General features: G+C 63.3%; 4 protein-coding genes across 8 annotated transcripts; 3 read left to right on the forward strand and 1 right to left on the reverse strand.

Annotated features, from left to right (window-relative positions):
• Positions 1-1,097: 1,097 nt before the first annotated feature.
• Positions 1,098-11,107, forward strand: SEMA4G (semaphorin 4G). 4 transcript variants are annotated; one of them, XM_052677216.1, is made up of 16 exons: positions 1,098-1,405; positions 5,518-5,724; positions 5,807-5,955; positions 6,039-6,101; positions 6,186-6,284; positions 6,698-6,791; positions 6,991-7,104; positions 7,240-7,406; positions 7,581-7,750; positions 7,819-7,963; positions 8,048-8,270; positions 8,344-8,459; positions 8,542-8,693; positions 8,766-8,827; positions 9,055-10,501; positions 10,584-11,107. In XM_052677216.1, the coding sequence occupies exons 1-15, from the start codon at positions 1,198-1,200 to the stop codon at positions 9,906-9,908; spliced, it is 2,823 nt and encodes a 940-aa protein (XP_052533176.1). In that variant the 5' UTR covers positions 1,098-1,197; the 3' UTR covers positions 9,909-10,501; positions 10,584-11,107. The 4 variants fall into 4 exon arrangements, with proteins under 4 accessions (XP_052533176.1, XP_052533174.1, XP_052533175.1 ...); XM_052677214.1 differs by lacking the exon at positions 1,098-1,405 and adding an exon at positions 1,770-4,858; XM_052677215.1 differs by lacking the exon at positions 1,098-1,405 and having other exon boundaries at positions 4,886-5,724; positions 9,055-10,322; positions 10,403-10,501.
• On the reverse strand, positions 11,097-11,780 carry MRPL43 (mitochondrial ribosomal protein L43). The gene is made up of 3 exons (XM_052677221.1): positions 11,606-11,780; positions 11,427-11,533; positions 11,097-11,344 (listed from the first exon to the last, which is right to left on the reverse strand). Exons 1-3 carry the CDS (start codon positions 11,734-11,736, stop codon positions 11,130-11,132), a joined length of 453 nt encoding a protein of 150 aa, XP_052533181.1. The 5' UTR covers positions 11,737-11,780; the 3' UTR covers positions 11,097-11,129.
• On the forward strand, positions 11,773-15,510 carry TWNK (twinkle mtDNA helicase). Of its 2 annotated transcripts, none has more exons than XM_052677218.1 (5): positions 11,773-13,158; positions 13,479-13,719; positions 13,967-14,074; positions 14,415-14,556; positions 14,869-15,510. In XM_052677218.1, exons 1-5 carry the CDS (start codon positions 11,901-11,903, stop codon positions 15,088-15,090), a joined length of 1,971 nt encoding a protein of 656 aa, XP_052533178.1. In that variant the 5' UTR covers positions 11,773-11,900; the 3' UTR covers positions 15,091-15,510. The 2 variants fall into 2 exon arrangements, with proteins under 2 accessions (XP_052533178.1, XP_052533177.1); XM_052677217.1 differs by having other exon boundaries at positions 11,793-13,158; positions 14,833-15,510.
• A 602-nt stretch (positions 15,511-16,112) lies between these two features.
• LZTS2 (leucine zipper tumor suppressor 2) lies at positions 16,113-20,509 on the forward strand. Its single transcript, XM_052677220.1, has 5 exons — positions 16,113-16,219; positions 16,989-17,459; positions 17,845-18,414; positions 18,612-18,881; positions 18,972-20,509. Exons 2-5 carry the CDS (start codon positions 17,028-17,030, stop codon positions 19,629-19,631), a joined length of 1,932 nt encoding a protein of 643 aa, XP_052533180.1. The 5' UTR covers positions 16,113-16,219; positions 16,989-17,027; the 3' UTR covers positions 19,632-20,509.
• Positions 20,510-20,517: the final 8 nt, after the last annotated feature.

Consider the following 20,517-nt stretch of genomic DNA (forward strand, 5'->3'; position numbering starts at 1 on the left):
CTGAATTTGGGCTTGGGGCCACGTGGGCGGACAGGAGTGCTGCTGTGGGACAGGACGGGATGGGATGGGACCTGGGGAGAAAGGGGTTGAACCGTGGCTGGTGCTTGCAAACAGCTCTCCTGTGCCCATCCTTGTACCAGGGAAGGCAATTGCAGGCAGCACAGCCTCCTTGACCTCCCCATAGGGACGGCTGGCATGCAGGTGGCTTCCCCCCTGCCATGCCACAGTGGAGTCGGGATGCAACCTAGGGGACCACACGCTCTGAATTCTCCATGCCAAAAAAGCTATGTGGGCAGCGCTGCTGCCCTGCTGTGCTCTGGGTCTGGTTGGCCGTGCCAGGCAGGGCTGCGGTGAACCCGGTGCGCAGGTGTCTGTCTTACATGGGGTGGGCAGGAGGCAAGGCGAGGTGTGGAGGAGAGGACGGGAGGAAATGGCAATGAGCCGCTGGAGCGTGCAGGCGTGGCGGGAGAGCGGCCAGCAGCCTGGGGAGAGGGCAGTGCGCTGGGAGCGGTGCTGCACGGCTCTGCCAACACGGCAGGGAGGCACAGCACCCACCTCCCGCTCCAGCCGGCTTCCCAGTGCCCTAGATGCGACCTGCAGATTGCATGCCGCGCTTGAGCTTCGCGTCTTAGTGACGGATGAGGAAGGAGGGCTCAGCCACGTGGGGCAGAGGAGGCTCCGAAGGGCTCAGCACTCCCAGCACGCCCCACGCACAGGGTGCCAGCACCCCCAGGGCAGCGCACCAGAGGATCTTTGGCTGCAAGCTGGCCGTGGTGCGACGAGGTTGTGCTGTTGTTTCCCCCATTGAGGACTTTGCCCTCACACAGCTCGAGGCCGGGCGCGGTGCCCAGCTGGGCGTGTAGGCTCCTGCACCTGGCTGCTGGCCGTGCTCCAGGCACCCACCCACCGGGTTCGGGGACCGGAGTGGCCTCAAGTCGGGGTGCTGCGGGACTTGGAGGGCACTCCCGCCGCTCCGCGCTCCGGCCCCCGCAGCACCGCAGGTCCGTGGCCCTCACAGACCCGGGGCGGAGCGCGGCGCGCAGGGCGGCCGGCAGGGGGCGCCGTAGTGCGGGCGGCGCGGCACGGCCCACGGCGGGGCCGCGCACAGCGACCTGCGGAGGGCAGCTCAGCCAGCGCCGCGCCGCGCCGCGCCGGGCGGAACCGGAGCGAGCCGAGCCGCAGGCAAGCGCCGGGGAGATGGGATCGGGGCCAGCTACCGGTGGGGTGCGGGGTTCGGGTACTGGATTTGGGGCTTTGGATCCGCAGACGAGGTGCTGCGTGCCCCAGCGTAGGGTGCGAGTGCTGAGCACGGGGTGCTGGCTCATCACCGGGCAGGATTTGGGGTGCTGGGTGCGGGCGCCGGGTGCGCTGGCTGCGAGTGTCGGGTCTGGCACTGCGTGCACAGGTACGGTCCGGTGCCGGTGCGGTTCTGTGCGCCGGGCCGGGCAGCGGAGAGGCTTCGGGACGGAGGTGATCGGGGGTCGGGGGGCGCTGGGAGCGGTGCCGGCGGCAGCAGGGCCCGGGGCAGGATGGAGGCGAGGGACACCTGGCGGGGATTTTGGGGTGACCACAGCTGCGGGGAGGAAGGGACGTGCGGGTCTGGTGGCGGTGCAGCCCATCCTCCCGGCCCGTTCCGCTCAGGATTTGGGGCTGCGCCGCTGGAGCTCGGGGACGCCCCTAGCAAGGGGGGTTGCATCGTGCCGGGGACCGTGCTTGTGCCGGGGCAGTGCATTGCGCCCTGCTCCCGCTCCTACTGGGGCTGTGCTCGCCCCGCTCGCAGCCCAGGTGGGCCCGCGGCTCCTCCATCCCGGAGCCTGAGGCGGGGGTGGGGGACGCGGCAGGGATCCGGTGGTGCCAAGGCACCGTCTGTGAAGACAAAGAGGCTGCCCAAAATGGACGAGGAGCATAGACTCCCCCAGAGGCAGGGATCTGTTGCTGTGAGTGATGCCCGCTGCCGGCCCCCTCTGTGGCTGCGGCCCCCACCCCGACGGTCGTGGTGACGCTGCCGCCGCCCCCCATGGGATGTGCCCGACGGGTACGGGGCAGAGCTGCCCCCGCCGTGCTGCGATCCCTATCAGCGCTTTGTTTTTGTGTTGCAACCGGAGGGGAAAGAAAAACACAAAATCAGTGCCAACCCTTTCAGCTCCCACGAGCGAGGGCTGCGCAGCTTTTCCTCCCCCCACCTCCAACGTCCATCTGTTGGAACCTTTCCCTGCTTTCCCCGCCAGGAATACCGGCAGTGAATTTGGGGTGAGGGCAGCTGGGTGGCTGCAGCAGGAGGAAGGTGAGGCTTTGGGGCACCTTTGGTACCGTGCTCTGGCTGGGCTCAGCCCTGTTGCTGCTCCCCTGGGGACTGAGGATCACTCCATCTCACCGCTGCCAAACCCATGCAAATCCACCCGGCTCTGATGTGAGCGTGGCTGCATGCAAACCACATCGGGAAAGGCCGAGTCCCACACTTGTGGGGTGTACAGGAGTGGGATGCAGACTTAAAGAGCATCAGCTGCAGTTTGACCCCAAAGCTGGAGTTGTTTTGGAGGGAAACTGGAACAAACAAGACGAGGTCGTTAAGCTGGAACCAATAAGAGCGCTGTCATCATCTGGTTTTGCTGGACTTTGGGGAAAAAGAAATAAGGGAACAGTTTATCTTTGGAATAAATAAAGCATAAAGGAACAGGCGTGCAGGGAGCGCCCGCAGCCCCATGGGCCGGGGCCCCTCTTCCCGTATCTTACAGCCATGGGAGTAGTGCCTGAAACCTGAGCACCAGGGAGAACCCCTGTGGCAAAACTCCGAGCAAATCCCGTGGTGACCAATGGCCCAGCAAGATGGAGCGCAGTGCGTCCATGGGGATGAGCAAATGGGCCCGAGTTTGTCCCAAACCCCAAATCTGAGCGAAGCTGCACCGGCAGCTGCTGGCTCTGCAGCGTCCCTTTAAATTTAGGGTTGAGGCTTTGAGTTGGGTTGTTGTTTTTTCATTTTTAATTGTTCCTGGGGGTTTAATTCTAAAATTATTCTCCTGCTTCTGCTGTAGAAGCAGTGTGCTCTGACCACAAATCCTTTTAAGGCTGAGCTGCACAATGAGCCACGGCGTGCAAGAGAACCGGCACGGGAACCTCTGCTGGGAGCTCTGCTGGGCACAGAAGGCTGTATGCCTGTCTGTCTGCCCATCTGGCCACGCAGTCTTGTTTTGCCACAGCAGGGAAAAAAAAAAATGCAGAGAAACTGTTTGCTTTTTTTTTCCGGTGGAGATTTTCCCAGCACTGCCTGCCTCTCCCTCCCAGTAGAAATGTGGGGCTGGGGCAGCGATGCTGAGGACGGAGGAGGTGGGATGTGGAGATGGCTCATCCCTGTGATGCCCCCAGGAAGATGGAGGTCCAGCACCTCGCATCCTCATCCCCCCGTGTGCTGCTGGGGGGAGCTCGGCGCCCACTGCGGTGTCTCAGCACACTTCTCAGTTCCTGTTTGGCTCCCATGGCGCTCTCCCTCTGCTGCGCCCACATCCCAAATTTGGGGAAAGGAGAAGCATCGCGTGAGCCGCGCTATCTCGTGCATCTCCTGGGAAGCGCCTCGGGGTCGAGCAGGGTTTTGTTTAAAGAACAAAAATAAACGCAGAGCGGTGCTGGTGGAGGTCACGGCGCTCCTTCCCTCCCCGGCCCAGCACCCAGCGCATCACAGATCCCCTTTTCCCGGAGGACTTTTGCCAAGTTGGCGTTTTTCTTGCTGCTGTCGGCAAAGTCCTGTCTGGCTGAGGAATGGATTGCCTCCTGCCCTGGGTCGCAGCCGCAGGCGTGTGGGAATGGGGCTGGGTGTCCCTGCTGCGCCCCGTTTGGGGCCGTTCGCTGGCACTGCACCCAGGGATGTTTTATGATCTGCTGCAGCAGAGGCATGGGAGGGCTGTAAGTTGGGGAAAAGCTGCAGAAAGTTGCCTGGCAACCCTCATCCCACCTCTGCTCGCTGGGTACCGCGGGATCTCGCAGGATTTCGCTGCCTTTCCAAAACTGAGGGCTGCTGGAGCTGCATGACCCTAAATGAGGATTGTCATTTTGCTTGGCTTTCCCTCATCTCCCTGCCTCCCTAAGCCCATAGCTGTGTGGCTCAGGTGCATGCACAGCTTTGCAGAGTGCGGCTTAGGGATGCTGATAACCGGGGGAGCTCTGGGTGCTCCCCAGCTCATCCAATGCTCTGGGTTCAGATTGGCAGCAGTGTGGGGAGTGGACATGGAGTGCCCAGGTCACTGTGGCATGGAGAGCACAGCAGTACTCTGATCTGAGTTGGACTAGGGATGCTTTCATTTTCCTCCCGCTCCTTCCCCCATTCTGTGGGTATTAAAAAAAAAACAAAACTAAAAAAAAAAACCCACACACAAAAATAAATAAATAGAAAAGAGAAGCTCAGAGCAGCTCTTTCCTTCGGGTAAAACATTAACGAGCTTTTGGAGCGAGCTGCTTCATTTCCTTCAGGACAAAGTTGATCTGACGTGGGGGTGAAGGAGCCTTCGTACATGGGCGCAGCCGCTGGGCTAGAACGGCACAACGTGCCCAGCCCCAGCACTGCCTGGGCTCTCCCGGGTAAAGTCCGGCGGCGGTGTGACGAGGGCAGGGTGTGCACGCAGGAGGTGCGGTCCATGCGCGTGGCCGTGCTGTGTTTGTTCCCGGTGGTGTTTGGGCTGTGCTGAGCTCGTAGCGCTGAGATGTGACATGGGCAGGAGATGCTGTGTGCCTGCTTGCTCGTTTCTGTACCCTGCTGGTTTCCTGTTGTTTCCCTTCTCCCTCCCCTCTGCCCAAAGCCCGGTGCGGTATTTGCTTTAGGGAATCCGTCTGCAGCAGGCGTGTTTGAACAGCTTCGCTGGAGGGCCAGGTATTTGGTGTATATATAAAAAAAAGCCCTAAGCAAACAGGTTAATGCCAGCTGCTTTGCGGGGAGGTCTCCTGTGTGGAGATATCCTATGGTCTCTGTTCTTGGCAGGCAGCTATGGGGTGCTGGCATCCCTATCCTCATCTCCCCCATGTCTCCCCATCCTCCTGTCACAGTTTCAGTCCCTGTGGACGTTGGTGTCCTCGTGTGGCCACTCAGCTCCATGCCTCCCTGTGGTGGTTTCTTAGCCAGGATTTGCTTCTTGGCTGGGAGCTGAAGATGCTGAGCTTCAAGGCAGCTGTTGATAAAAGGGAAACTGAAATATAGTGGAAAAACACTGGGGGGAAAAGAACACAGTCTTGCTTGAAAACACATGGTGGAGATACCAAGTGACTTTGTGTTGCCTTCGCTTTACCCTGTGCTGCATGTGCCTGGAGCACCCCCCCGCAGCCCTCTGTCCTCAGCAGTCCCAGTCAGCTCTCTACACATTTGGGGTTTCCTTTACTTCCTGCCGGCTCCTGGCTTGGCTCTGGGGAAGGAACAGAGCCCTTTGGTTTTCAGGTCACACCGGCTGCCCTGTTGCCTTCTTTGCACATGGGTAACCTGGGGACCACCAAACTCTTGTGCCCAGCAGCCCCTCTGACCTTGGCTCTCTGTTCCAGAAGGTTCCAGGGCAGCCCATCCCCAGCAGCAGCTGTGCCGGCTCCTCCAGCCGGGGGCTGCCCTTGCTGGGCACCAGGGATTGAAGATGTGTGGAGACGCGGTGCGGCTGCTGACCGCCCTGCTGGTGGCCGCGGCCATGGGCTACCCCAACTGGCGCTCTGCCACCGACCTGGATGCCACCCCCAGGATGACAGTCACCTTTGACGGTAAGAGGGCTCGGGGAGGGAACAGGAAGGAAGCTCACTCTGTTTGGGAGCGTTTCACTGTGAAAACCATTTTTCTCCGCAGAGCTGTCAGGTGTGCGGCGGTTCAGCGGGCACAGCCTGAACTACACCACACTGCTGCTGGAGGACGAGCGGGGTATGCTGTATGTGGGCGCCAGGGGGGCCATCTTTGCTCTCAATGCCAGCAATGTGGCCCATGGCTCGCACCGCATGGTGAGCTGCTGTCCCCATTCCCAAGCAGCCTCCAAGCTTTTGGTGTGGGGTTTCATGCTGTGATGGCACTTCTCCCTGTACAGATCCGTTGGGAAGCATCTCCGGAAAAGCGGCTGGACTGCCTGCAGAAGGGCAGGAACAACAAGGTACGGCCATTACCGGGCAGTGAGGGTCCCGTGGTGTCCCCAGGCTGTGCCCCCAGGCAGTAATGTGCGTCCTGTCCACCGTAGACCGAGTGCTTCAACCACGTGCGGCTCCTACAGAGGCTAAACACCACGCATCTCTACGCCTGTGGCACCTACGCCTTTCACCCGCTCTGTGCTTCCATTGTGAGTCCTCCTGTCCCCATCCGGGGTGGCTTTGGGGTGGCAGCTACCTGGGCACAGTCGCTGTCACACTGATGCCACAGGTCCCTGACGGCCATGTGGGCTCCTGCATGTCCCGCATCCCTCCCTCAGCCATGATGTGTGTCCCCATGTCCCCAGCTGTACTGCCAGCCTTGGCTCCATCATTGTTTAAAGTGCTTTGAACTACAACCCTCAAAGAAAATAACTCCTATGGGGACACAGATGTTGCAGGGAGGACCCAGCCCGGCTGAGGACAGCATCGGGTGGTGGTGTTTTGTTGGGAACTCATCCTGCCTGGAGGGGATGGCCGTGGGTGTGGCTTTGTCCCTGCCCTAATGGGCACAGGGCTGTCCCCCGTGCTGATGTCCCCCGTGCTGATGTCCCCGGTCCTGCAGGATGCTGACAAGTTCACACTGCCCTCCCGCTTCGAGGAAGGCAAAGAGAAGTGCCCGTACGACCCCTCCCGTGGCTACACTGGCCTCATTGTGGGTAAGTGATACTTCACCAGGTCAGGACACTTTGGGCCACTATGGGGGCAGTCAACCACATGGACTGTGCTTGTGGAGGGTGCAGTGAGATTGGGTATCCTCCTCCTCTGCCTGGGGCACGTGGATGTGGTGGCTTTTGGGGCTGTCCCCACAGTCCCTGGGGTATGGTGGCCATGCTGACGGGTGCCTGCCCTGTGCAGATGGTGGATTGTACACAGCCACACGCTATGAGTTTCGGAGCCTCCCTGATATCCGGAGGAACCTGCACCAGCGGCCGCTGAAGACAGAGGAGTCTCCTCTGCACTGGCTGAATGGTAAAGATGTCTCTGTCCCCTGGGATTGGTGTCTGGGCTTGTCCAGAGTGCTGTACTGCAGGGGAAAACTGAGGCAGAGAGGGACTGGGGACCTGGTGAGTTCCCAATTGCTACATCTCGCTCCATTTCCCCCAGATGCCGAGTTTGTGGCCTCCATGCTGGTCCAGGAAAGCAAGGACAGTCCTGTGGGTGACGATGACAAAATCTATTACTTCTTCATGGAGCGAGCAGGCGAGGAGACCACATCCTTCTTCGATAAGAGCCAGGTGGCTCGGGTGGCCCGGGTGGCCCGTGTGTGCAAGGTAAGGCTGTCCCTGAGGAGCAGGGGATCCAGGCATGCACCTGGGGGCAGACTTAGTTGTGTGCTCTGAGGGGTTCCCCTAATGGGGAATGGGGACTGTGAGGATGGGGACTGGCTCTGCACTGGGGGTGCCGGGCTCAGTGCACCCACCAAGAACCCCTGCCCACCTTCCCAGAGTGATCTGGGGGGAAAGAAGATTCTGCAGCGCAAGTGGACGTCCTTCATGAAGGCACGCCTGGTGTGCTACATCCCCTACTATGAGGTGCTGCGCAGCGTCTGCAGCCTGGACAGCGGTGGCTGGGCCAGCACCGTCTTCTACGCCGCCTTCACGCTCTCAGCGCAGTGGTGAGTGGGGCCAGGCATGGAGCTGGGTGGAGGTGGTGGTGGGGAATAACAGGAGGTCCTGCACCCAGGAGGACAATGGAGGCCTCGGCTGTGTGCCGCTACGACATCTCCGAGGTGCAGCGTGCCTTCGAGGGGCCCTACATGGAGTACCAGGACTCCTCCCGCAAGTGGTCCCGCTACGATGGAGCAGTGCCCGAACCTCGGCCGGGCTCTGTGAGTGCTGGGGATGTGTGGGTTTTGGGGAGGGGGCGCAGGTGGGTGAGCCCCCACTGACAGCCATGTCCTCCTCCTGGGCAGTGCATCACAGACAGCTTCCGCCGAAGGGGCTACAACTCATCACAGGACCTGCCCAACAGCGTGCTGGACTTTGTCAAGCTGCACCCGCTGATGTTTGAGGAGGTGCAGCCGGCGGGTGGCGAGCCGCTGCTGGTAAAGAGAAGTGTGGCATACAGCCGCCTGGCGGTGGACCGGGTACAAGCCCTCGATGGGCGCTCCTACGACGTGCTCTTCATGGGGACGGGTGAGTCTAGGACATGGGACGGGTCCCTGCGTGGTGCTGGGTGTCCCGCATCCCCTCACTGCCCCGTCTGCAGGGGACGGCTGGCTGCACAAGGCCGTAGTTCTGGGCTCCAGCCTCCACATCATCGAGGAGGTGCAGGTGTTCCAGGACCCGCAGCCCGTGGAGACGCTGGTGGTGTCCCGCAGACAGGTGAGGGGTGGCTATGGGGCTGGGGTGGCACGGGGCACCCCATGTGTGGGGCAATACTGCTAGCCAGGTCTTTCCATCCCAGAGGAGCCTGTATGTGGGGGCTGCTAGTGGAGTCCTGCAGGTGCCCCTGGCCTCCTGCGCCAGGTACAGCTCCTGCTATGACTGCATCCTCGCCCGGGACCCCTACTGCGCCTGGGATGGCGGGGCCTGCCGTGACACAGCCAGCGGGGACAGGTAGGGGCAGTGCTGATGGGGTGGCTGTGGGGCCAGCAGCAGGGCCACGTGCTGAACCGCAGTGTCTCACAGCACAGGGCTGGTGCAGGATGTGCAGAGTGGCAATGTGGGATGCCGGAGCGGCTCTGGGCGTGGTAAGTCATCAAAGAATCACAGAGTGGTTGGGTTGGAAGGGGACCCCAAAGCCCATCCAGTTTCAACCCCTGCCGTGGGGAGTTGGAAGGTCAGGATGCCCAGGATCCCATCCAACCTGGCCTTGAACACCTCCATGCGGGGGACACCCGCAGCGCTCTGGGGCAGCCTGTGCCAGGGCCTCACCTCCCTGATGTGATGAATTTCCTTCTGACATCTGTCCCCCCAGGCTCCCTGCCGTGGAAGAACCGCACGGTGCTGCGTGGGGATGATGTGCTGCTGCCCTGTGATCAGCGCTCCAACTTGGCACGGGCTGTCTGGCTGCTGAATGGCAGCGAGGTGCCAGGCACTGGGCAGGAGCAGCTGCGCGTTGGGGTGGATGGGCTGCTGGTGACCGACACACTGCCAGGACACAGCGGCGAGTACCGCTGCTATGGTGAGGAGCGTGGGCTGCGCACACTGCTGGCTGCCTACAGCCTCACCGTGCTGCCCCAGCTGCCTCGTGCCACCATCACCACCACCTCTGGGCCCATAGCGGCCAGCCAAGCTTCTGGAGACACCAAGGTGGTCTATGTGTCTGCTATCGTGGTGCTGGTGGTGCTGTGTGCTGTGCTGGGTACCGTCCTTCTCTACGTGTCCTGCCTGGAGAAGCGCAGGGGGAAGTACGTGCTGGGGGAGCCGCGGGCTGTGAGTCCTGAGCTGCAGACGGTGTCGGCCAGCTGCCTGCGCAAGGCCCACGGGGAGGATGAGGAGGAGGAGGATGAGGAGGATCTGGCTTATCCCTGCCTGCGCATCATCCCTGGTGAAGCACCCACGGCCATCGTGTCCCCAGCCAAGGAGCTGCCGGTGGCCGTGCCCCCCCCTCCGCCGCCACCGCTGCCCACCGAGCTCACCAACGGGGTGGGCTCCCTGCCCAGCGTCCTCCGCAAGATGAACGGCAACAGCTACATGCTGCTGCAGCAGCAGGACGAGCCGCTGGCCTCACCGCTCTACAGCGCGTCCTTCACCGAGGAGCTCAGCAAGATCCTGGAGAAGCGGAAACACATGCAGCTAGTGGAGAAGCTGGATGAGAGTTCCGTGTAGGACCGGGATCCCACCAGTCCTTTCTCCCACCCCTGCCAGCAGTGTTACAGACTCAGCAAAACTACCTCTGGGACCGCAGCGCCGGGCTGGGCCCGGGCTCGGCCATCCCTTTGGCTTTTCACTCACTTTTGAGACTTGATGTACAGAAAAAAAAAAACAATGGGAAAAGAAAGGGAAAAATCCCCCAAAGAAGAATCTATTTAAATTTGGGAGCTCTATTTATGTATAAAACCCACCGATGGCGACCACAAACTGGAGGCAGGAGCTGGAGCACAGCTGACGGTGGACATGGGGAGGGAGGGCTTATGTCTTATGTCCATCTGTCTATCCAGGCAGGCAAGACCCTGTCCTGGATGTGTGGACCTGGCCCACCCCATTGGGCATCCCCAGCCCTGGGTGCCCAGGCACTGAGAGGTGGGTGCAGAGCGGGACTGTGGGCTTGGGGCTGTGCTGCAGGACCACCAGCTGCTGCCTGCTGCACATCTGCTCCCCAGGGCTGCCTGCAGGACAGATGCTCAGCGAGGGACAGCGAAGAAGAGGAGAGTTGTCCCCGTAAGTGGGATGAAATTGCCTGTGCCTGCCATCAGCCCAGGGTGAGATGCGGGATGAGTGCTATGGGGAGGGATACCACTGTGGGGAGCCGGACCCTGACAGCATGTTGCCTTCCTACCACAGGGTGCTGCTGGCAGCAGGACTGCTGTCCGTGCGTGAGGGCCATGCACGCCAGTTGGCTTGTCTGCATCTTCGCCATGCGGTGTGGGACTGGACCAGCATCCTCTCGGCATCCTTGCCCTGCAGAGTGGACACGATGCACTTTTGCATCCTCATGCATTGCCAGCAGATGCTGGGATCTTGGCCGCTGCCCCCATGCCACAGACTGTCCCCTCGCATGCTGAGGAGCCCTGCCCCAGGCTTTCTCCCTGCGGGGCCTCCAGCTCCCTGTGGCCCTGCTGGCCCTAACTCCCTCTCCACCCTCATCTACCTCTGCTCCCTCACCCTGGGAACAAGAGGGGCACCCCAGCTCTGTCCCTCCATGTCCCCCTCTGCCACCCCCTGGACTGTGGGCATCGCCCAGAGCGCAGCCCCCTCCCCGCCGGGCATTCTCTTCCTTCTCTGGGGTGGACGAGCTACCCCAAGGGCACATCGCATTCCCCCGGTACGGCCCCAGGGCAATAAAGGCGACGGCTCTGCGTGGAAGCGGCGGTTCTTCAGCGTGCGGCTTTATTGCGGTGCCCTGCGCGGGCCGCGCACGGTAAGGGCGGAGGGTTTGTTGGTGAGCGGGTGCCACTGGCCCTGTATGCTGGGGTTGGCGGTGTGGAAGGGTTTGCGGATGCGCACGATGTCCAGGCCGGACTGGGAGGCCAGCTTGGCGGCCAGCTGCACGATCTCCTCGCTCGTCTTGCTGGCGATCACCTCCTCCCGCACCGTGCCGTTCACTGCGGGACAAGACGGACGCTCGGTGTGGCCACGCCGTCCCCGCGGCGCCTCCCGCCGTTCCCCTCCCCGCCCCGCACTCACGGTACTCGGCCTGCAGCACGGGCGCGGGGCAGTCGCACGGCCGCACGTACACCACCACGTCCGGGTGCCGCCGGGCGAAGTCCACCGCCTCCTCCTCCACGAACTGCCTGCGGGACGGAGGAGGGATCCGAGGTCAGGGCTCAGAGGCCACGCGGCGGGGCGGCGGGCGGCGGGCTCACCTGGCTCCGCGGGCGTCGGGCGCGGCGGGGCTGAACACCACCTGCAGCCGCTGCAGCTGCCGCACGTAGCGGCCCACGCCGTTGTGCAGCACGGCCGTCAAGAAGCGGCTGGCCGTCCCGCGGCTCGTCATCTCGCCTCCCGGAAGCGGAACGGCGCTCCGCGAGGAGGGGAAAGGGAGAGAGAGCGTCCGGCTGCGCCGCGCGCCGGTAGTGACGGCGAACGCGGGAGACATGGCGGCGCCCGCGGGGCTCCACGTGGGGGGGGCGGCCTGAGCCGGGCCGATGCGCGGGCGGGATGGCGGCGGTGCCGCTGAGGCCCTGCAGGGCCTCCGGGCGGTTCCTGCCGCTGCTGCGCGGCGGGGCGCGGAGCCGCGGGGCCTCCCCGTGGGCGGCGGGGCCGGGCCGGGTGGCGCAGCGGCGGTACAAGAAGGACGTGCTGCCTGAGCCCGGCGGCGCCGCGCCCGCCGTTTCCGTCACCGAGATCCGGCGGTACCTCCGCGCGCAGGGCATCCCGTTCCAGGACGGCTACAGCTGCCTGCACGCCCCCAGCCTGTTCGGGCCGGAGCTGCCGACCGCCGCCGGGCCGCCCTTCACGCTGTTCATCGACAAGACGACGGGCAGTTTCCTCTGCACCGCCACGTTAGCCGAGGGCGGCTGGCAGGACCTGCAGGCTGCCGTGGAGCTGCGGCACCGCGGGGTCCCGGCTCCCGGCCCTGAGGAAGGAGAGCACGAGGAGGAGGAGGCGGAGGCGAGGAGGGCGCGCGAAGATGCGCGGCGCATCTGGGAGCGGGCGCTGCCGCTGGGAGAGCTGCTGGACGAAGAGGAGACGCAGACCACCAAGGCGGCCTTCGGCATCGTCCCGCTGGCCGACAGCACGCTGAAGCGCTTCGGGGTGCGCTACCTGCGGGCGGCCAAGGCCCTGGTGTTCCCTTGGTTCGCCCCACGCGATGCGGCGCTGCGGGGCCTGAAGCTGCTGGTGGCAGAGCAGCAAGGTGACGCCGTGAGCTACACGGAGGAGACGTTTCCCCGCTTCGACGCCTATCGCAACCTCTTTGGGCTGCCGCTGATCGGCCGTCGTGACACCGAGGTGGTGCTGACCGGAAGGGAGCTGGACGCTCTGGCCCTGCACCAGGCCACTGGCGTGCCCTGCCTGGCATTGCCGCGCGGGGCCACCATCCTGCCGCCTGCCCTGCTGCCCTACCTGGAGCAGTTCAGGCGTGTTACGCTGTGGCTGGGTGACGACCTGCGCTCCTGGGAAGCCGCCAAGCTCTTTGCCCGCAAGCTGAACCCCAAGCGCTGCTCACTGGTGCAGCCCGGAGACCTCCAGCCACGGCCTTTGGAGGCTTTGAACCGGGGGCTGAACCTCACCAAGATCCTGCGTGCCGCCCTGCCTGCCGGACACAAAGCCATCGTCTCCTTCCGACAGCTGCGCGAGGAGGTGTTTGGGGAGCTGGCCAACAGCGAGCAGGTGGCTGGTGTCAAGTGGGCGCGCTTCCCTGAGCTCAACAAGCTGCTCAAGGGGCACCGCAGAGGCGAGCTCACCGTCTTCACTGGTGAGGGTCTCCACCCAAAGTCTGGCGTGGGATGCTGCTCATCCCATGCTTGGGTTGCTGTTATTGGGTTGTTCTTTTTGGTATGACTATTGCCATTGTGCATTCTCTCCCAGCTCGCTTCCCAGTTCATCCCAAGCTTGGGTTACTCTCATTGGGTTCTTCTTCTGGTTCTTCTTCTTGGTATGACCATTGCCATTGCGCATTCTTCCCCAGCTTGCTTCCCAGCTCATCCCAAGCTTGGATTGCTCCTGTTGAATTCTTTTCCAACTACCCTTTAGTATGATCGTCACCATTGCACTCATTTCCCTGTTTACTTCCAGGTCCGACAGGCAGCGGAAAGACGACATTCATTAGTGAGTATGCACTGGACCTGTGCACACAAGGGGTGTGCACGCTGTGGGGCAGCTTTGAGATCAACAACATCCGCCTGGCCAAGATCATGCTGACCCAGTTTGCCACCCGGCGCCTGGAGGACCAGCTGGAGCTGTATGACGAGTGGGCCGACCGCTTTGAGGACCTGCCACTCTACTTCATGACCTTCCATGGCCAACAGAACATCAAGTATGGCACCATCCCTTCGTCCCTTAATGGTGTTCTCCTGTGTGCTGCGCCACAATGGAGTAGATGTGGGGCTGATCACACTGTGGTGGTGGGGGTTTCAAAGTGTGACTCACAGGGCTGCACAGTGGCATCCATCTGGTGGAGAGGGGTGGAGGAAAAAGGAGGGAGGGGAACAGGCACTGTGGTGCCGCCAGCTCCCCCTGTGCCTGGCTGGGTGTTTCCAGTGCTCCTGGTGTTCCCCTTGCAGGACAGTGCTCGACACCATGCAGCACGCCGTCTACATGTATGACATCACCCACGTGGTGGTGGACAACCTGCAATTCATGATGGGCCATGAGCAGCTCTCTGCAGACAGGTAATGCTTCTATGGGGGTTTGACATCATCTGGGTGTCCTGTCTGGTGTAGGAACACACATTAGAATCATTAAGAATGGAAAATACCTCTAAGATCATTGAGTCCAACCCCAAGCCCTGCTGTGCCCTCTAAGCCACGTCCCTCAGTGCCACATCTTTCTTTTACACCTCCATGGAGAGATCATTTCACCACAAGCCTGTTCCAGTCCCTCACTGCTCTCTGAGAAGAATGTTTCCTAATATCCAACCTACCCCATTTTGGGACAGTCACCCCCACGGAGCACTGACACCCATGGGGTTGTGGCACTGCCCCCATTGTGTCCCCTTGGTGTCCCCTGCAGGTTGGCAGCACAGGATTTCATCATCGGCGCCTTCCGCAAGTTTGCCACTGACAACACGTGCCACATCACGCTGGTCATCCACCCGCGCAAGGAGGACGACGAGAAGGAGCTGCAGACTGCCTCCATCTTCGGCTCTGCCAAGGTGGCTCCTCCTGGCCCTCAGGCGGGGACAGGGTGGGGACATCGGCACACCATGACCCAAAACGTGCCGTGGTGGGGCTGAGTGTCCCCTGTTACCTGGTGGCACACAGCTGATTGATGCTTATTGGTTGTGGGTTGGATGTGGCATGAGTTGCTCCATGGGGGTAGGGTGGAGGATGCTGGGTTCACCCTCCGAGCGCTCGGTTCCCCACAGCTCGCTGGATGTGGGGGTGCCCCGTGCCCTGTAGCACCCCCTGGAGATGTTCTCCTCCCCCAGGCCAGCCAGGAGGCCGACAACGTCCTCATCCTGCAGGACCGCAAGCTCACGACGGGTCCCGGGAAGCGCTACCTGCAGGTGTCCAAGAACCGCTTTGATGGCGATGTAGGTGTCTTCCCACTGGAGTTCAGCAAGGCCTCGCTCACCTTCTCCTCCTATGGCAAAAGCAAGGCCAAGCTGAAGAAGGTGAAGGAGGAGAAGGCACCTTCACCCAAGAAGGGTCCCAATGGAGGTGTGGGTGGCTCCAGCAAGTCCTGAGCATGGCAGGGACAGCCTTGGCACTCGGGCACACCATGTGCCATGCGGCTGTGCTCCTCCTGTCAGAGCATCCTCACATTCCTCAGAAATATGAGAGGAGCGGGAGAAGATGTGCCGACTTTGGGGTCTCTGGACCCTGAGCAGGTCATTATATGGTTGCTAAGTGGAGGCTACGGCCCACGTTTACCTCTCGCATGGTATGGTGCTCATACAGCTCTGCCAGCTCTGACCACAGTCTCCCCAGCCATGGGGTACCACCACCAGCAGCAGCAAGGCCTCGGGGTCCCAGCCCCAGGCTCCTCGGAGCCTCTCGTGGCAAAACACTGTGTCTGAGCCCGTCCTCCCCATCGTGGGGAGCCCCGAGTCGCCTTTTGGCCCCGTGCTGTTTTCTCTACACTTTTATTAAAGCAGAAGTATGAATGCCGTTTGTCCTTCGCTGCTAACCCCGCGCTCCCATTCCCCATCCCTCCACCTTTGGGTCCCCTTCTGCCACGGGCTCGGACCGTGCCCGGGCTGCGGGGCAGGACGGCACTGCGGGTCACACGGCCCCACGCGTACACACCTCCCGCCCCAGCGCCGACCCAGCGCCGGGCACCTCCCCGCCACCGCGCCCCACGGCACCCACGCGCGGGTTCACCACCCGCACCCCACACGCGTGGGGCCGGGAGAAGGCGGCGGCCGCCGGGACGGGAGCCGGGCCCATGGCGGAGGACGGGGACGCGGAGGTGAGCGGGGCGCGACCCCCCCTGCCGCCCGCGGGGCCTGGGGGCGGGTTGAGGAACCGGTCGCCCCCAGAGGGCCGTTCGCGGCCGTCGCTGCCCCGCGGCCCGGCCGTAGTGCAACCCCCTGCCGCCTCCCGTCCGCCGCGGGGCCGGGGGCCGGGGGCGGCGGGGCGGGCGGGGCCTGGCGCGGCCCGGGCCGGCGGGGAGCGGCGGGAGAGCGGCGGCGGCGGCGGGTGAGCGCGGGCCGGGCCGGGCCGGTGGGGCCCGCGGATGCCCCGCGGGGCAATTCGGAGGGGCGGGAGGGAGGAGGGGGGCGGCCCTGACCCCGTTGTCTGTTTCTTTTCCCGGCCCAGGGGGCGGCGGAGCCGGGCCGGGACCCGCCGGACGGATGGGCCGCGGCCGGAGAGGTGAGAAGCGGGGCGCCCCGCGCGGGGGCCCGGCGTCACCCCGAGGTGATGCTGGGGGCGGCGGAGGCGGGGGGCGGCCCCGGGGCGGTGCCAGCGCGGCGGGCGGAGCGCGGCGGCCCGGCGGCCCGAGCGCATCGTGGGGCGGCCCGGCCCGGGTGGGTCCGGCTCGGCACGGGGGGAGCGCGGCGCTGCGGTGCTCCGGCGCGGGGGACTGGGGCCGGGGGCGGTGTGGGGACCGTGAAGTGTGGGAGAGAGGCGTGTGGGGACGGGGATTGGGGTGTGGGGTGCTGTTGGTACCGGGGAGGGGGAGGGGGGAATCGGGGCGAAGGATGCTTCGGGGCGAGGTGTTTGGGACTTCCTGAGGGCTGTGGAGCCGGGAGCTGGGGTAGGCAGTGCGGGCAGCGCTGTGGGGCAGGGCAGGGGTGCAGGTCCGGGAGCAGTGGGGCAGAGAAGGCACGGGTAACGGCCATGCAGTGGGACCCTGCTTAGTGCGTGGGGCTGCCCTGCTCTCCGTGGAGCTCTTCCTTTGGGCCTTGCAAGGGAGCACTGGTGCTGCGTGAGTCCCTAGCGTGTTCCATGCCTCCCCCCCTTCTTCGGCTAATCCCAGCTTTATGCTGCTCTGCTCGACACCTCCTCCTGCCCAGCATATCTCTTGCAGCCATCCCACATCCGCCTGCCCCATTATGGGGGGTCTTGTACTCATTGGCATCCTATGGGACGAATGAGTGAGTTTGCTGCTTGATGACCCCACGCTGCCTTTCTTTTACAGGCTGCCCTTGCCCCCCTGCCCTCTGGGGGCCCCCCTGCCATGGCCATCGTGCAGACGCTGCCTGTTTCCATCGAGGCCACCCCTGAGGCAGCTGTCCAGCTGCACACTGCTGCTCGCTCACCGCTGCCCACCCACGGCACCATGGGCAGTGTGGGCAGCCTGATAGCCAGCCGACCCTGCCACGATCGCTCCTGCCAGCCTGCTGGTGCTGGGGGTCCCTTCCGTGTGCAGGATACGCTGCTGCGAGCTAGCCCCCCGGATCCCCTGCTCCACACTTTGCCCCCTAAGAAGCCGTGCTCAGCCACTGCCCATGCTTACACCAACGAAGTTTTCCATGGGGAGTGGCTGGAGGCTGCCTCTCCTGTCAGCCCCTGCAGTGATTCAGATGAGGCGCGAGATGAACAGGCCCCAAGTGATGGCATCCGGGGGCCACCCCCCAAGCTTGTCCCCGTCTCCGGCAAGCTAGAGGAGGTAAGATGGGAGCGGTGCTGGGGGATCTGCTCAGCGCCCTGTGCCACACTGGGGCTGCTGGGCTTGGGGAGAGGTGCTGGTGCATGCAAGGAGAGAACACATGGTCCGTGTCCCTTTGGGTGGTGGTCATCTCTGTGCTCCTGTTGCTCTCTTCCTTGAGTCAGCAGTGGCCATTTGTGTGTGGGAGTCTCTCTGAAACTGCTGCATGGAGCAGAGGGCATCTAGTGGTCATCTTCTTCAGAGCTGGAACACCTTGAGGTGTTGGGTGGGAGCAGAATTGGTGTGGTTACTTCCTGGTGCTCTGGCAGCATCCCTAGCCTCTGCCAGGCCACCTCTGGAGAGTGCATGTTTCTCAGACCCCACTCTCTCCTCATTCCCCTTTCAGAATGTGGAGAAGACCCTGATTCGCCCCATGGCATTCAAGCCGGTGGTACCCAAAATCAGGACTGCTCCAGGGCCAGCCAACCAGGGGGTACGTCCAGGGGTTGCAGTGCTGTCAGAGAGCCAGGTGAGCCTCACTCACCTTCTGGGGACCACCGGGGCCGAGAAGCCTGGCTCACTGAGCTGCCGCGCCAGCAGCCACTCAGGCACGCTCTCGGACTCGGGACGCAACTCTCTGTCCAGCCTGCCCACCTACAGCACAGGCTGCAGCCAGCATACTGAGCCTGGCAACCTCCCAGCCACCCCTCACAGCCACCCTGAGCCCTCAGGTGGCTACCGCCCACCAGCCGGCCCTTCCAACTCGGACAGTGGGCGCTCATCCTCCAGCAAAAGCACGGGCTCGCTGAGTGGCCGGGGCCGGCCCTCCTCTGAGAGTGGCTCCTGTGAGCGTTCGCCGCTGCCAGGTGAGGACGTCCTGCTGGTGCGTGAGCTGGAGGACAAGCTGCGGGAGAGGGAGGCCGAGCTGCAGCAGCTGCGGGACAGCCTGGATGAGAATGAGGTGGCCATCTGCCAGGTAAGAAGCCTTCAAGGGTGTGGAGAACCAGGGGAGCTCTCAGGGGTGGGGGTGCCCATATGGCCCCATCGTGTGGGTTTTGGGTTGTGCATGCAGTGGTGTGTCTGGGGAACCCCGTGGAGGCTCTAGATGCCAACCTGGGGAGACATGGAGGTGGTGGTGTGGAATGTCCTATCTCAACATGCACCTGTGCCCAGGTGTACGAAGAGAAGCAGCGTCGCTGTGAGCAAGAGCTGGAAGGCTTGCGGCAGCGCTGTGCGGCCCAGGTGCGACAGGCGGCCCAGCAGGCGCAGCGTGGGCAGCAGGTCCTGCAGCTCCAGGTGCTGCAGCTGCAGCAGGAGAAGAAGCAGCTGCAGGAGGACTTTGCTCAGCTGCTGCAGGAGCGGGAGCTTCTGGAGCGCCGCTGTGCATCCTTCCAGCGGGAGCACACCGAGCTGGGGCCACGGCTGGAGGAGACCAAGTGGGAGGTGAGCCATACTGGGGACAACCGTGGTGTCCCTGTTTCTTGGGGGGCAGGATGGGGCCATGGCCAGTGCCTGAGCATCCACTGTCCATAGGTGTGCCAGAAGTCAGGCGAGATCTCACTGCTGAAGCAGCAGCTGAAGGAGTCGCAGGCAGAACTGGCGCAGCGCGGTACAGAACTGCTGGTGCTGCGAGCGCAGCTGCGCGAGGCGCGGGCCGAGCTGCAGGCAGGTGAGCAGCAGGCGCGGGGGCTGCAGGAGGCCGCCCGGCTGAAGGCGCTGGAGCTCGAGGTGTGCGCCAATGAACTGCAGCGACGCAAGAGCGAGGCTGACCTGTTCCGTGCCAAAGCGGGCCGTCTGGAGCAGGAGGTGGCCGGGCTGCGGGACGCCGCTTGGGGACGCTGCCCTCAGCCCAGCGAGGGCTGCCCCGAGCCCGGCGAGGAGCCGCGGGGCATGGCGGGGCTGCAGCGGCAGCTGGAGCGGCTGCGGGCAGAGGTGGCCCTGGAGCGGCGGCGCGGGCAGGAGCAGCGGGACGCCTTCGAGCAGGAGCGCAGCACGTGGCAGGGAGAGAAGGAGAGGGTGATCCGCTACCAGAAGCAGCTGCAGTACAACTACATCCAGATGTACCGCCGCAACCGGCGCCTGGAGCAGCGGCTGCAACACCTCCGGCTGCAGGGAGAGGAGCCCCCGATGGAGCCCTGCGAGACCCCCGGCCCCGATCTGCCCTTCGAGGAGATCACGGCCACCGAGATCTGAGACACTGCCTGCCCTAGCCCCTGGGATTTTGGGAGCTGTGGGGCTGAGAGCAGGAGTTCCCGTTCGCCACTGCTATGCACTGGGAGGGTGCACCAGGGACCTCAGGTGCTGCCCCCTCCCCAGCGTCGCGGTGTAGATTGAGGTCGTGGTGGCTGCACCGGGGCAGGGGGTGCCTGTGAGCTGTGGGGCCGAGGGGGTGCCATGTCCCAGAGCTGGTTCCTGCTGATCCTCTTAGCAGCCAGGGATTAGTGTGCTGACTTCAGCCAGGGTCACCTTGGGGAGGGTGCGTTGTTACCTCCCTCACATCCCTCCCAGCACTGTCACACAGCCACTTCCCACAGGGACAGTGTGCCATGTCCTTGCTCATGCCAGCCTTCCCCCCACCTTCCCAAGTGTGTTTGTCAGGGGAGTCATTTCTGTGCCATTTTAAATAACTCTATTTTTATAGGACCTGCCAAAAAACACCTCCTCCCCCCTTACTCACACTCTGCCAGGCCATGGTCTCCTCACCCCTACCATGGGGCACATTGCCCTTAGTGCCTTCCCCGTGCCCTTGTCCCTGTGTCTCCCCTCCCCAGAAAGCCCAGCCATGCCCCCGTGATTCCCAGCCTGCTCGGTGTGGGGAGAGGGGCTTGGTGCCAGGAGCCAGCACTGCACACCAGCATGGGGACACCAGGGATGGGGACAGGCTGTGTGCCCGCGGGTCAAACCAAAGGAAGAGTCTGGCTGTGCCCAGCTCTGGCTTGCTCGCCCCTGGCTGCCAGGGGGCATTATATTTTTGTACTTTTATTTCTGTTGTGTCCCACTTCCAGAGCCTGGCTTGCCCTCTTACCACACGGATACACTGATTAAAGACAAGCCCCTGGCTGTGTTTTTCAGGGCAGTG

This window comes from Tympanuchus pallidicinctus, unplaced genomic scaffold, assembly GCF_026119805.1.
Source record: "Tympanuchus pallidicinctus isolate F22 unplaced genomic scaffold, pur_lepc_1.0 scaffold16, whole genome shotgun sequence".
NCBI lineage: Eukaryota > Metazoa > Chordata > Aves > Galliformes > Phasianidae > Tympanuchus > Tympanuchus pallidicinctus.

What these genes read in the sequence shown, in the direction of transcription:
- LZTS2 (XM_052677220.1), top strand. Translation starts at nt 17,028, where the DNA reads ATGGCCATCGTGCAGACGCTGCCTGTTTCCATCGAGGCCACCCCTGAG. An exon ending in TCTCCGGCAAGCTAGAGGAG is followed by an intron (nt 17,460 to 17,844) that starts GTAAGATGGGAG and finishes TTCCCCTTTCAG; the next exon opens with AATGTGGAGAAGACCCTGAT. An exon ending in TGGAGGAGACCAAGTGGGAG is followed by an intron (nt 18,882 to 18,971) that starts GTGAGCCATACT and finishes CACTGTCCATAG; the next exon opens with GTGTGCCAGAAGTCAGGCGA.
- SEMA4G (XM_052677216.1), top strand. Translation starts at nt 1,198, where the DNA reads ATGGGATCGGGGCCAGCTACCGGTGGGGTGCGGGGTTCGGGTACTGGA. An exon ending in CCGAACCTCGGCCGGGCTCT is followed by an intron (nt 7,964 to 8,047) that starts GTGAGTGCTGGG and finishes CCTCCTGGGCAG; the next exon opens with TGCATCACAGACAGCTTCCG. An exon ending in TGGTGGTGTCCCGCAGACAG is followed by an intron (nt 8,460 to 8,541) that starts GTGAGGGGTGGC and finishes TTTCCATCCCAG; the next exon opens with AGGAGCCTGTATGTGGGGGC.
- TWNK (XM_052677217.1), top strand. Translation starts at nt 11,901, where the DNA reads ATGGCGGCGGTGCCGCTGAGGCCCTGCAGGGCCTCCGGGCGGTTCCTG. An exon ending in CATGGCCAACAGAACATCAA is followed by an intron (nt 13,720 to 13,966) that starts GTATGGCACCAT and finishes TTCCCCTTGCAG; the next exon opens with GACAGTGCTCGACACCATGC. An exon ending in CCATCTTCGGCTCTGCCAAG is followed by an intron (nt 14,557 to 14,832) that starts GTGGCTCCTCCT and finishes CTCCTCCCCCAG; the next exon opens with GCCAGCCAGGAGGCCGACAA.
- MRPL43 (XM_052677221.1), bottom strand. Translation starts at nt 11,736, where the DNA reads ATGACGAGCCGCGGGACGGCCAGCCGCTTCTTGACGGCCGTGCTGCAC. An exon ending in CCCGACGCCCGCGGAGCCAG is followed by an intron (nt 11,534 to 11,605) that starts GTGAGCCCGCCG and finishes TCCGTCCCGCAG; the next exon opens with GCAGTTCGTGGAGGAGGAGG. An exon ending in CGTGCTGCAGGCCGAGTACC is followed by an intron (nt 11,345 to 11,426) that starts GTGAGTGCGGGG and finishes CTTGTCCCGCAG; the next exon opens with TGAACGGCACGGTGCGGGAG.